This window comes from Girardinichthys multiradiatus, chromosome 8 (assembly GCF_021462225.1).
Source record: "Girardinichthys multiradiatus isolate DD_20200921_A chromosome 8, DD_fGirMul_XY1, whole genome shotgun sequence".
NCBI classification, from domain to species: domain Eukaryota; kingdom Metazoa; phylum Chordata; class Actinopteri; order Cyprinodontiformes; family Goodeidae; genus Girardinichthys; species Girardinichthys multiradiatus.
In genome coordinates, this window is record NC_061801.1 from 29,552,649 (window position 1) to 29,567,257 (window position 14,609).

At 37.4% G+C, this 14,609-nt stretch overlaps 1 protein-coding gene across 2 annotated transcripts in view; it reads left to right on the forward strand.

Annotated features, from left to right (window-relative positions):
- Positions 1–14,609, forward strand: part of LOC124872549 (splicing factor SWAP) — a 67,119-nt gene that overhangs the window by 24,193 nt on the left and 28,317 nt on the right. For both annotated transcript variants that reach the window (XM_047372683.1, XM_047372684.1), the window contains exons 11-14: positions 3,909–3,978; positions 6,916–7,019; positions 7,151–7,280; positions 11,913–12,109. In XM_047372683.1, the coding sequence (XP_047228639.1) occupies positions 3,909–3,978; positions 6,916–7,019; positions 7,151–7,280; positions 11,913–12,109 (501 nt within the window). The remainder of the gene's footprint in view (positions 1–3,908; positions 3,979–6,915; positions 7,020–7,150; positions 7,281–11,912; positions 12,110–14,609) is intronic.

Consider the following 14,609-nt stretch of genomic DNA (forward strand, 5'->3'; position numbering starts at 1 on the left):
AATGTCAAGGGTATTGTCAAAAGCTACATTGAATACAGAATGATAATTATCATTCAGTCATCTACCTTGAGGGTGGAGGTATTTCCATCAAGGTAATTGTCCCAGTAATCTGCTTCATTTCTGGAATCTAGTTAATTGAGTCTTTTCTCACATTTTTGCACTAACACTGTTGGTGTTGTTGCAAAAGATGACGTCCTTGCTAAGCAACCACTTCTTCACCTTTGGTATTTCATAGACTGACTGGACAAAAAAGCAAATTAGTCTTGCAGAATCCGCTCTGTTGATGTTTAGTGTGGTGTTTTTTGCTTTGCCAGCTCTCTTTTTGTTTCTGTGAAACTATCCCTGAGACACATCTGCCATTCTGCTGTTCATATATGCTGACGCTGACGTGCAACAGAAACAAAAAAATAGCTTTACAATCACAAAATGTGAGCCTCTGGGGCTGAACATGAAGCAAGCATATAATTGGGAAAAAAGTACCATTTTCCTCTACTGACCACTAGATCCAATTCTGAAAGTTAATCAGTGTAGACTTAACTTTTTGAAAAAGTATTTTTAATCGGTGTCCCAAAGCATTGCAGCTGTTGGGGGTGAAAACATTTGAAACTCATCACTTTAGATTCCTTTAGCAGCTGTAGCTGTGACAGTTTAGATGTGCTTTGCATGCCAGAAATGACACCAAAGATCTAAGACTGATATTTTTTCTTAACTCAAATAATAAAAACTTGGTTTGTATGTATAATTTGGATTTCTAAATATCTGACTTAGCTTTGAGGAAAGTTTAGAAAACAAATTAAGAATCCAGCAGAGGAAGGCCTTCAAAGTCTGACTGGTTCTAATGCCTACTAACAGCTTGAGACAAATTGATGAAACACCTTACTCTTAGCCTTTGGTCTCATTGTGTCATCTCTCAGTGAAATGGCCTGGGTGCTTTGACCTATGATTCTGAACCTTCGCTGAATGGAGAGAGAATCTCTGTAAATACGTTTGACCCAACTTCAAGTTTCTCAGTCCAGGGAGGCACTGGCTGTTTTTATCCAGGCAAATATGTTGGATGTTCGGAAGTTCATCTCTTTCAAATTCAGGATTTATGAGCAATTCCAAAAAAGTATCTTTCTGTTTCTTGGTGAATAAAACTACGTAATTAATTTTTAACCAAGTTTTTCCAGGTCTGGGTAGGCTGATGGAGTACAACATCTGGCTTTGGCTTGTGCTGACTGGTCAGTCAGTCATTGGGTGCGTCTTTCCCCATTTCTCCTTAAACAAATAATTGCACACTGACTTTCTAGAAGACATAGAATGTATAACATGTCGGATAAAAATAATTTCATCATTTTCCGGGTTCCAGAGTATTCCTTTAAGGTCTCAAGAGCACTAAGAAGTGATAAAGCTTAGAAGTTATCAAATGAATTTAGGTTTTATTAGCAGTTTCCAACATTTTATTATAGCAACTTCATAGTTGTTGCATTTGGGACAATCTCAAGAGCACAGTCTGTGGTATAGAAGATTATTAGTTCAGTGTAATGTCACCTGAAGACTTTTCAACAGTCTTGGTTTCACTTCTATGTGCGAATATGTTTGTCCAAGGCTTTTTTTACTGTGTATTTCTCAATGGTACACTGCTCTAAATTCACAAAGCTTTTTATTTAAACGTCAGAATAAGCTAATCAGGAATTTGCGTCACGAAAAATAGGAATTGTGTGATTTGTTTGTAGAATATTGCTGTGTTTTATTGCTGACATTTCTGCTTTCAGTAAGTGTCAGTGTTTTATCTCATAGTTTACAAAGAACCAGCTAAGGAAAGCTCATCTCTGGTCTGAGAGGTTACTCTCTGATCTGTTTGAGATGATCTTTCATTTTTCAATCAAGTCTTCCCAGAATGGTTTAATCTGTGTTTCCTCCCACATCTTCACCTCAGAGCTTTGATTTTAGAGTTCTTTGAGGAGGTTCTTTTCTAGGGAATACCAATTTTGTTTACTAACAATATAAAGCATAGATTACCTGCAACCTAATACTCCTTTAAAGTGCATCTCATGATACATTTTTTGCCATTCTCTCTGGCCTTCATCACCTATTTTCTGTCTTATCCCATTAGTTCTTTGCATGTATTACATACCAGCAATAATGGCCAGATGTTTATTCTCAGTATTTTAGATTCTGTATTGGAATATGTAAAAACCTTTGGCACATAGAGTATCTTAGAAAAGTGAGTACACCCCTCCTATTTAAAAAAAAAAACAATACTATATGTTTTGATGGGACAACACTGCACATATGGCTCTTTGATACAATGTGAAGTGGTGAGTGTACAGCTTGTATAACAGTGTAAATTTGCTGTCCCCTAAAATTACTCAACACACAGCCATTAATAACTAAACTGTTGGGAACAAAAGTGAATACATCCCTAAATGATTATTGGTTATTGTTACAAGGTCGTAGGCAATGTACAATGACAGTATTACCAGTGGGCATCTAAATGATTCAACAAAGCTTGGAAGAAAGTGTTGTGTGCAGATAAAAACAAAATCAGACTCTTAAATATCAACTTGACCCATAGAAAACCATCCCAACATTCTAGCACGGAGGTAGATGCATCATGCTTTGGGGCTTGGTTTCTGATAATGGTAAAGTATCACTTCATACTGAGTAGTTAGGGTTGTGTACAGCGACATCTTCCCTCTGCCAGGAAACACTAAAGATGGGTTGGGGATGGGTCTGCTGGTATGGAAAAGACCCAAAAAATACTTCCATGGCCACAAAGAGTGGCTAAAGAAGCACAATATTAGGGTCATACAGTGGCCAAGCAAAGCTGCAGACCTCGCTCCTGTAGAAAACGTCCCTAGAGAGCTGAAGCCTCAAGTTGCCAAGTAGCAGCCAAGAAAAATACTTAAAACATCTCATTAGATGAGTGGGTCAGAATCCCTTCTGACATGTTTGAACACCTTGTGATGAACTACAAGAAACATATTTGCTAACAGAACTTTCCTTGCTCAGTTCTATATCATGTTTTGCTGAGTGATAAAATACTTATTTTACTCAGCGACATGCAAATCAAATTACAATTGTCACAAAATATGTTTTTTAGAAGGATGTCTTCCACTATTAAAATTAAATTAACATGGTAATATGGAGCTTTTTGTCTATTTTGTATGTGTAAAAATGTACCCTACTTTTGCATTTTCCTGACTGTTTATTTCAGTTCTTTTGTAGTAGTTGAGCACAAATGAAAGAAATCTGAATAAATAAATAATTCCTCTTCAAACTGTCAGAAATTGGAAAAGCATTTAACTTTTGTTAATGGTGCCCAGACACTATTACAGACACACTGCAGCAATGAGAATTTCTTCAGAACTCTCCTCTTATGTTTTACACATTGGCTGTTTCTTTTTCTGCAGACTTTTAACCCCAAATTTAGATGGAACCCTGCATATAAATAATTACAATGATTAAATAAAATGGGTGTAATTTTAGTGTACCAGTGAAAAGAAGTGACCCATTCTAACATTTTAGAACCATCCATTTGTGGTACTCTGCCCAAGGCGGATGCATTTATGAATGCAAGGTGCCTCGCTTAACCAAACGGACTGGTGACTGACAGTTTATTTTTCTCAAATGTGTTTTTGTTTTTGGTTAAAAAGCTTTTCCAACAAACGTTTTTACATACTGCTTGTTCATCTCTAACAGTGCATCATGTAACAAATGAACGCATTCAGGTTTTACTGAAATGTCGTTTTCAACACCATCTGCCTCCTGTCAAAATTTTGCTGTTTTATGAGGCTTCATCCCAGAAAAAAAAGCAATAAGTTTTGATGGATGTCTTGTGGCCTCTACTGCATTTTACTGATCTGCATTTTAGCAATTTAAGCTGATCTCATTTTAATTATCTCTTTTGCTTTCACTTTGTCTAGAGTGCGACAACAAATGAAGATGATAAGCTTCAATCCGACGACTCAGCCAATGAGGCCAAGCTTACAAAAGGTAGCTTACCTTAACAAAATGCATTGTTTTGCAAAGTATTTATGAACTCTTGCAGCCACAAACCTCTATGTGTTATATTGTGTGATAAACCAACACAAAACGGTGCATAAAATTATGAAGCAAAAGGGTACAATGTTTTCAAAAGCAGGGTGTCTTTATGTATGCATAATATGTATAATTTTAAGCCCTAAATAAAATCAAGTGCAACCAGTAGCCTTCAGAAGTGCTGCTCAAGAGTCCACTTATGTGAATGTGCTTCAAAGGTTTGTGAGAGAAAATGAGTGAAACTATAGCATTATGAATCCCATGGAATACACCAGACAAGTCACATATAAAGTTGAGGAGTTTAAAGCAGAGTTAGGCTATAAAACAATATTTCACCTTTTCAAATAGGCACTTCTCAGTCCATCATATGACACTGGAAGATAATGGCACAACTGCAGATTTATCAACATCAAATTTAGGCCACCCACCTAAACTACCAGACAAGTGCAGCATTAATCAGAGAAGCAGGCAAGAAGCCCACGGTAACTGTGGAGTCTACAGGAATCCTCAGCTCAGTTAGGACAATCTGCTGACAGTACAACTACCAGTAATGTACTAAACAAATACGGCCTTTATAGAATAGTGGCAAGAAGTGAATAGCCCCTTTCAGATCATCCTTTAGTTCCGTAATCTACATGTTTTGCACGCTTCTCGATCAACTGAAAGGTCCAAAGATAGGGGGTTGCAAGTTGTCCACCAATATTGCGTCCCTCAGCTACCTCAGGAGGTAGTCATAAACTTTAAACCAATGTGAAAGGTAATGTGAGATTGCCGAAGGAGAGTGACGTCGTACAAAAACAGCTGCAGCAACTGTTCAGTCTGCGGGTGAGTACAGAACTGAGGCATCACATCTTCCGTTTTGTCTGTCCAATCTGAAAAATATGTTGATCAACAGAAACTGATGCAGATAATATGAGGATGGCACAGAACAACCTTCGAATGAATGCATTAGAACTGCCTGCCAGCATATGTTTTTCGACACAGAGTTTAGTGCTGTGTGTGGCGTTTCCCCTAAGAAATGCCCACATGCCTTATATAGGTGAATGCTGCAAGTTGTAAGCGAAACCCTATGGTTCTGCAACTTTAGCTCCATGATATGAAGTGATCCATTATGGGGGGCTTTTATGTGTTTATTGGGGGAATTATGATTTGAAAGAGGCTAATGTTGAAAGAAAGCCTTAGGAAGTTCCGCCCAACATGTGAAAGCAGGTGCTCTGGTCAGATGAGACCAAAGTTGAACCTTTTGACCTACATACAAAATACGATGTTTAGAACCGGGGTCGGTAACCTTTACACCACTAAGAGCCATTTTTGCCTTTGATCCAACTAAACAAAATATGCTTAGAGCCACAGAAGCCACATGACTCTTCAAAATAAAAAAGCATCTTCTTATAAAACATACTATAGGCAGTTTGTTTAGATTTTTAAATTAAAGGATTTTATTTTCGGTTTTTAGATTTAATACATATTCAACAAGGGGACCTTCAATTTATATAGAAAATGGCTTAAAAAAAAAGCACGTACTTTGCAACCTGTTTATAAATGTAATACTTGATAACAAAGAATATTCTTCCTACACGATTAGTGTCATTCTTTGTAGAAATGTTATGCGTTTAGAGCATGACAGTGCCTAGAAAGAACGGCTAAAGTTAGCATTTTCTAATTACCATTACATTTTAAAACATTGCTCAATTCTTTAGCATTTTTGGCCAAAGTTACAAAGAGCCACAATGGAGGGTCTAAAGAGGCTCCGGGCCTGCAGGTTGTAGATTCCTGGTCTAGAAAAACTAGTGCATCACCCTGAACACACCATCCCTGCGATTACAAAAATGGTGCTGGCTGTACTGCACCACTGGGATACTTTTCTTCAGTAGTTAGACTCAGAAAGGCTGAATACATATGCATAGCATGCATTTTAGATTTTTATTTGCAAGAAATGTGAAGATTATTTATCATTTTCCTTCTATTTTAATACTGTGCACTCCGTGGAGTTGGTCTATCACACAAAATCCCAACAATATTTACTGAAATTTGAGGTTGTAATATGGCAAAATAAAAAATAAAATGTAAGAGCTGTGAATATATTAAACTTTTATTTTTTTATTACTGTCTGATGTGAAATTAGACGGAATGTCTCTGACTAAATGGTTATATACCTGTTCCTGAGCATTTGTTTACTTTAAAGTGTGTGTGTGTGTGTCTGTGTGTATGAGATATATGTAGACATTTATGCACAGGCACCTATGAGTGTGATTATGTTTATGTGGACAGTTTCATTTGATGATATCGGGCCACAAATGTCTATGCGATGAGACTGCTTACCTCTGTGCTGGCAGGAGTCATAACCATGCATAGGCACTTTATGTAAATGAGGCATCCATGCAGACTGATTATTGGGATGCGACAGATCATGGACCAGGCAAGGGGAAACTAATATCAAGGCAGAAAAGAACACAAGTAAACTATCCGGTCCTCCACAATAAGGATTTGGGTCTTATATTAAGGATATTGCTTCAGGGAATAAGGCCCACAGTCTTCTTTCATCTCTGCTAGAGAAAAATTATTTGTTAATGAAATAGAAATACATTGCGTCCTGCTGACTTAACTGCCTGTTTTCCTGGCTCTGTCTATGATTGGCTGTTTTTGTTTGTTTAATGAAGCCCCAGTTCCCTTTTCTTTCTCTGTCATTTTGTCCTCCCTCTCCTAATCTTTCCTCTTTCACATTATCCCTTTCTTGTTCTGATCTTTAAGCTTACTTCTCTTAGGTCCAATTTACTGAAGAAGCCAAAATAAGCCTCGGTGTCCATGTCTGCACCTTTTAATTTGCACTCTTTTGAACCCTTTTTGGTCTTTCTAAATCACTGTTTAACCTTTGTCTTTGTGCCTTCGCAGCCTCTTTTGCCCCCATCTCCTTTGCCATCAAGCCGAAGGAAAATGACATGCTGCCCTTAGAGAAGAACAGAGTGCGGTTGGATGATGATTCAGATGAGGACAAGGTCAGATTTTACTTTGTCTTTTATATCACATCCATAGTGCAAATTCAGTGTGTTAATGTTAAAGTGAACACATTCCTCAAAATACAGTTTTAGGAAATTTAAAGGTTAATTACATATTTATTTTCTGGAAGTTGTTGGAAGTGGAGGGACTGGATGCTGTGTTGGGTGGAGCTGTAATAGATGAAAAAGAGCCTCCTCCTGTCATGACATCGGAAGAGAAGAAACCCACTCTTACTTCAGAAGAACTGGAAGCAAAACAAGGTAAATAAAAGAAGCAAATTAAAAGGATAATGTCATCCTCTGCTTTTATTTCCTCATTACTTTAACATAGTTGCATTCTGTTCACTGACTTGTCCTTGAGCTATAATCTTTTTTAAAGATGTTAAAATGGCTCAGTTTAACCCCTAAATAACAACTCCAGATGTTTTATTTAGTGTTGCCAAATGTGTTCAGTTTCTTAGAAGACTTGTTTAAAACACCTGTCTGCATTCTTTTGTTTACTGAGGGGGTTTGAATTCATGGAGAAACGAAATAAGATTATGGACAACATTAAATTTGAGTTGTGATGATTTTAATGATTTCTGTAACACTGGGTTACCTGGATTATGATACAAACAATGTACAACAATATGTCCTATGAAAGGTTAATAAAGAGAAATGTTCTCAGTTAATTAGTTTTTTTGCACAGTGTAAACTGTAAATACACACCAGAGCTGTATTACTGAGTCTTATAGGAGCCTGCTGTATAAGGATCTGAGAACATACGTTTTTCTAAAAAACATACTGGTTCATCTCAATGAATTAGAATATCATAGAATTGAATTTATTTCAGCGATGTTAGGCCACATATAGACTGATAACCCCCAGTTATATATTTCATTAGTGTATGTTAACTTTACAGATTATGATTTACAGCTAATGATATCCCCAAATTTTGTTTTATAAAATTTGAATATTATATTAGACCAATATTTTAAAAAGGATTCTATCAGGCTTTTGTCAGGCTATTGAAAAGTATGTCCTTGAACTGTATAGCTTATACACTTAATATTTGGTTGGGGCTCCTTTTGCGTGAATTATAGCATCATTGAGGTATGGCACAGAAGTCATCCACAAGCAGTGTTAAGGAAGTCCACAGATTCACTGTGGGGTTTTGGCCAATCCTGTTTTTTTGGCCAATCAAACATAGTGGTACCAAGCACATGTGGGCACTTTTGGCAGTGTGGGCAGGGAAACGTCCTGCAAAAAATAAAATCAGCATCTCCATTAAGGTGGTCAGCAGAGGGAATCAATTACATTTCCTAGTAGACTGCTACTTCGGACCAGTACAGTAGACCAACATCTGTGGATGAGATGACTCCTCAGACCATTTCTACCTGTGGACTCTTCACCCTGGATCCCAAGTTAATTGGTTTCTGTGCCTCTACTCTCTTGGAGACTCTGGGACCTTGCTTTCCTATTAAAAGGCAAATTTTATTTTCAGCTTCAAGCAGGATTTATGACCACTGAGCAACAGTCCAGTTCTTTTTTTTTCTTAGCCCAGCTGGCACATTTGTCGTTTCTGTATCAGCCCTTGTTTAACAAAACGGATATGACTCATGTCCTAGATATGGCTGTCTGGTAGCTCCTGAAGCACTGACTCCAGCCACAGTCTACGCTACACATTGTGAATCATTCCCAAACTCTTGAATGGGCTTTGCTTCAAAGTCCTCTCAAGACAGTAGTTGCTTATGCACATGTTTCTACCACAGAATACTTTTTTATTTCAACTTAATCTCTTATCAATTTGCCTGGATACAGCACAATTTCTGTAGCCTTGTGGAGGCTGTCAGTGACTTTCTGGTAGACAACTGTAAGGGAAGACTGCTTCCTTGTTATTGTGTAGGCCATGACATAACATTTTATCATTGGTCTTATAAAATATTCGGATTTTATGAGAAAAATTGGGTTTTCTGAGAATTCGGGATTATCATTAGTTCTAACGCCTAATCCTAATATGAGGATTATAAACACCTGCCATAAATCTGTGTGTTATGACTCCATATGCAGTTGACGTTTTGAAATTAAATACTGAAATAAATTTTAAAAAAGAAATACATTTATTTTTTTTACGTACTATCACTTGGATGCCAGTATAGTAAGAATTATCAATAATTCCCGTGGAATTGATTTATTAAGCAAGCCTACGTCGGGTTGTAATTAGTTGGTGGGTTTTGATTACTGCAGCTGATAAAACCAGAACAGGTGCAAGAATGGCTGTCCTTGAACTCTTAATAATAATTAATAATAGTTATCTTAAAAATTATCATACTAATGAAAAGCCAAGTGAGCAACAAAAATAAACTACAGCAGTATTCCCTGTGAGGGCTGTGAATTAGAATTTTTTATCGCCATGCACCTCAGATTCTCCTAATTAAAATCTTCTTGTAAGTACGTTCACCAAATGCCCTTGAGACAGCGTGCGTCTTGAAACACAGGAATATTTTGCATTTTATTATAGTTACAGATTACACCAAGAGCATAACAACCTCCGTTGACTGGAAAAGACAGCTGTTAAATTGAACCGTAAGAGACAGATGGACGGTCAAAGACAAATCTGCTACTTTTCAGCATCAATGAGGTTGTCAGGGTTCTTTAAGTTCACTGGAACAGTTTAAGAATCTAATGGCTTTTTTGAAGCTGACAGGCGGCCAAAGAAAGAGAGTGGAGCAGCCTAATAAAAAGCTGACTGAATAGCTTTTGCTGGGCAGCAAAGTGGCTGTCAGTCAGCAGGCCTAACTTGATCAGATAGCATAGGGATCAGTAGCAGACAGTAAACACTTATCTGTGGTGATGGCGTGAAAAAAGGACACCCGCATTAAGTGTATGATAAACAAACTACAGCTGCGAGCATTTCATCTTAGCTTTTTTTTTTTTTATTGTGGGACAATTGAAAAGGATTGTTACTAAATGAAATTGTAACTAAAATTTGCTGCGATTTATTTCTGAGCTGTACCAGTAATGCAGCCTTATAGACTTTTATTTTAGTTGACATTTTAGGGTTTTTTTTTTAAGCAGTTACAGGCTTACAGGCAGTTACGTAATCTGACTCACACAATCAAACAATAAAGGATAATCAAAGCTGGTGTTGCAGTGATTTAAAGGGGCCTTATTCTTTACCTTTTTGTTTTTTTGTGGTTTTGTTTTATTCTCCCCTAGTACAATCCAAATTATTCATATTTTAATTTAGTGACATAAAAAACTAAATTTATTTTAAAGAGAAATATATTAAACAGTGTCACAGTTGGGCCCAAAAAGTATTAATACTCTAAAGCAGTTTTTTAATGTTACCAGAATCCTTTTTCACCGTTTTTTCTTTCTAAACACATTTCTCACTTGATCCACACAGCTGTTTGCTTAAGTGCCAGGCTAATGCTAACTCTGTTTTTATAAGTCTCATTGATAATTCAGCTCGATAAATTTTTTTTCATGCATTTTAAGTTAATCATGCAGGCAAAACTTAAAGTGTGTTGTTTTCCTGCTTTATAAAAGTAGCGCTTTGCTTATAGCGTTGTAATATATAATGACAAGTGTTTCAACTGCTCTCTGCACATCAAATTTTTCTACACCGGGAGGTGTCTGAGGATATCTGAGCACAAATTATAGAGCAGGTCACATTATACATACAGGCAGGAAGCTCCAGCAACCAAAACAGTCTATATTTCACTGACTATCATTGTGCCAACTGTGAAACAGACTTGTATTGGGAAAACCTACATTAGTTGGATTACCAAAATTATATGCATAGCCTATAATGCAGTTTTTGCAAGCCATGTGTGCTAACAATAGGCTGCTATTAAAAACTTGCTGCTCAAATGTGACTGCGTGGCTTAGCCAGTGCCTCTGATATACTGATAATTTTAAAATGCCTTAAACGAAATTCCAATCCAGTACTTGGGATCGGATTGGATATCCTTTATCAATATATTCATGCAACATAAGCGTACAAAATTAATTGGATGATAATTAGATACCAAGCTCTTGTATCATTTTTCCACACCCTGTATGTTCACATGGATGTGTTTGGCAATTGGTTTCTGAAACTACAGTAGTGAGACGAATGCAGGCCAACGTTGTGTTGTCATTGTCTGGGGTACAGATGGAATCTGTTCATCTTGGCTGTTGTTCACTATACTCAAGTGTGATTTGCCTCAGCAGCTGACCTATTTTAGCACTTATTCCTGTATCCCCAGCAGTTGCATAACCTAAAAAAGCTACATTTTGGTTAGCATTTACCTTATTCATTATTATTCTACAGCAGGCTTTCTTTATTTTTTTAAGCATCCTGTCATTCTTTGTCATTCTTAACGCCAGCTTACTTTCACCTCATCTCCTTTTCTCATCTAGCAAATAAGAGATATTTTTTCTTTCGTTCTTACCAACATGTTTTGTCTTTTGCCCCCATGTTTTTCCCACTTTGAATTCCTTCTGTGTAAACCCTGAATTGCATGAAATTATGTATTACCCAAAATGTAGTTGGGTGTTAAATTTGTTTTGCAGGAACTATGTAAATCTTTAGGAGTTGTAAACTCAGAAAATTGCCTGAAATTACTTTGGTTAGATGTGCCAGTAAAAGTGGAAAAGTACTTTTGCTGTCTTTTTTTTCCTTCTTGCTTGTTGCTTCACTTCTGAATTTGTCTTAATATGTTTTGTTTGTTTATTTTTCCCTTCCTTCTCTATTTAGTTTCCTTACAAATATATATTTTTTGAATATGAGCGAGCAAGCTCTAATTTTCTGCCTCTTTTTTATCACTATTTAATTTTAGAATGTCTTTGTGGTCAAAACATAAGGGGACAGAGACTATAGTCCAAACATTTCTCCTGTTTTTTCCCCGTTTGTCTTATTGCCCTCAGCTAAGCAGAAGCTGGAGGATCGTCTCGCAGCTGCAGCTAGGGAGAAGCTGGCCCAGGCATCTAAGGAGTCGAAGGAGAAACAGCTACAGGCGGAGAGGAAGAGGAAGGCAGCACTCTTTCTGCAGACGCTTCGTGGACCAATCGCTGGAGAGCCTGAGGCCAAGAGAGCTGAGCTCGAGTCATATACACAGCAAGAGGTGAGAGCATGGGTCTTCATGATGTGTCTGTTTCAAAAGAAATATGGAAAACATAAACACCTACTGACAATTTTTTTCATTTCATAATTTAAAAGAGGCTGCATGGTGGGGCAGTTAGTAGCACTGTTGCCTTGCAGCAAGAAGGTCCTGGGTTCAATTCCCGGCCGGGGGTCTTTCTGCATGGAGTTTGCATGTTCTCCCTGTGCATGCGGGGGTTCTCACCGGGTACTCCAGCTTCCTCCCACAGTCCAAAGACATGTCTGTTAGGTTAATTGGTCACTCTAAATTGCCCTTAGGTGTATGAATGAGTGTGTGCATGGTTGTTTGTGTGTTGCCCTGCGATGGACTGGCGACCTGTCCAGGGTGTACCCTGCCTCTCACCCATAGACTGCTGGAGATAGGCACCAGCTCCCCTGCGACCCACTATGGAATAAGCGGTAGAAAATGAATGAATTAATGAATAATTCTTCCATAGCTCATTTTTTATCTTATTTTCCAGCTTGTTATCTTTACTAATTAAGCTACCATGGAAGACAATCTGCGTGAAAAAAAAGTATCATAGCGATTGAAAACCAGGTGTACCTCAGTAATAATTTCGTTGGCAGGATCTTACTACGAGTACTGGGCAACTCTCCTTGCACATGGTAAGCTATATTTGCTATACACATTGCTTGAGTAGGGCTCAGTGCTTGGAAGGTGAGCGCACATATCCTTTCAAGCTACAGTCTAAACAGCATACAGCTGTCTGCCAAAGAAAAGCTCTGACACCTTTCTTTACTAATGATGAGGGGAAGAAAAAAACAGCAATGATATTGTCTAGCTATAAAGGTTGATCTCATTCAGCAGCTGCTATACTGGAATGCAATTCACTTCCACACTGATGTGAGACACAGTGTGGAGCTGTGTGGCAGACTGTCAATGTGTTCTTAAATTAGAATTAGTCAAAGAAATCTTCAGCACAGGCAGCTCTGTGTGATCAGCTTGTGGTCATTAGTGCATAAACATAAGGGCATTTATTTATTTGCAGCGCTTCTTCTGACAAAATACTCTGAACAATCTGTACAGAAAGCTGCATTCAAGCTAAAATATTTTCAACCCAAGGTGCAGGATAGGGGGGTTGTGCAAAATAGTATATGCCCTCTTTTTGCGGCACTCTAATTACCTATATAATAACGGATAAACACACAACATGGTAAATAGTGGTCTCAAAATACCAAACCTTGGGTCTAATAATCTTCAAATAGACTTGAAGTATATAATGAATAGTCTGACTGAAAGTATGCTGAAGTGCATTCAAATGTATTCATGTAACAGACTGTATACTGTTTTTTCATGATTTTGTGACAAAGTATTTAAAATAGAAAAATAGAATGCAATTCTTCCCTTTTTTGCTTGAGTAACGTGAAAATAATGGTAAACGAAAAGCATTCGCATGCATGATCTCAGGGTCATGCTGGTGAAATATTCAAAATTAAGTTTGGCTAATTTTTGTGTTTATCAACAAATGTAAACAATCATACCAATTTAATATAGGGGGTTATTTGGACATATTTGCATTTGCAACTTCTACGTCCTTTGTTTCCACGTCTGCTAGAAAGACAATCCCCTTGGTCCTCTTCTACAGAAACAACCGTAATGCCTCAGTCACAAAATACCTGCTTGCATGTTGATAGTGTCTCGTTGTTAAGGTTGCAATTCTTGAGCTTTAAAAATCTTACTCTTATGGTCATGCTTACTGTGTGATGTAGCAAGATAAATGCCTCATTTTGAGAGGTGGCTAAAAGAATCTCTATCATGTCACATACTCCAGAGAAACAGAGTCATTGATTTGAAATGATCATAGGAAGCCACAACCTGGCACCACCTTACATCACTGACCTTCTATGTTATTACATGCCCACCCGAACCCTTCGCTTTTCTTCATCCTTCCTTCTAGTCGCACCTGCTGCCCATTCGACAACCATGGGGTCACAGCTCTCTGTCACATAGCTCTCTGCCTTTGGAATTCTGTTTCACATCCATGATTCGGACTCTCTCTTTGTTTAAATCTCAGCTCAAAAAACACCTGTTTAAACTTGCTCATTCTGTACAATTTATTCGTTCTGCTGTTACTTTGCCAGTCATTGTTTTGCTTTTATTGCTCTTATATTGTTTATATATCTACTGTTCTTATTACTATTTTTGTTTGGTGTCCTTGAGTGTCTTGAAAGGCACCTTTAAGTAATATGTAGTATTATTTATTATTATTTATTTATTTTAAAGAATTGTTAAGTATCCAGTGATTTTGGTAAAAACAGCTTTTGCTTTACATGAATCTTTAACCCAATTAAATAAATGCGGTCAAATTCAAGGCTGAATTTTTCTAGCTTTTTCTCTTTGAGATTACAGGAACCAAAATAAAAGATGAATTTTCTTCAAAGCTTTTTACACATCTTTGCCAGAAAGTGTAAGAGGGCATTGAATACTCTCTTTAAAGAAATGTAGCAGTTTTAAAAAAGAA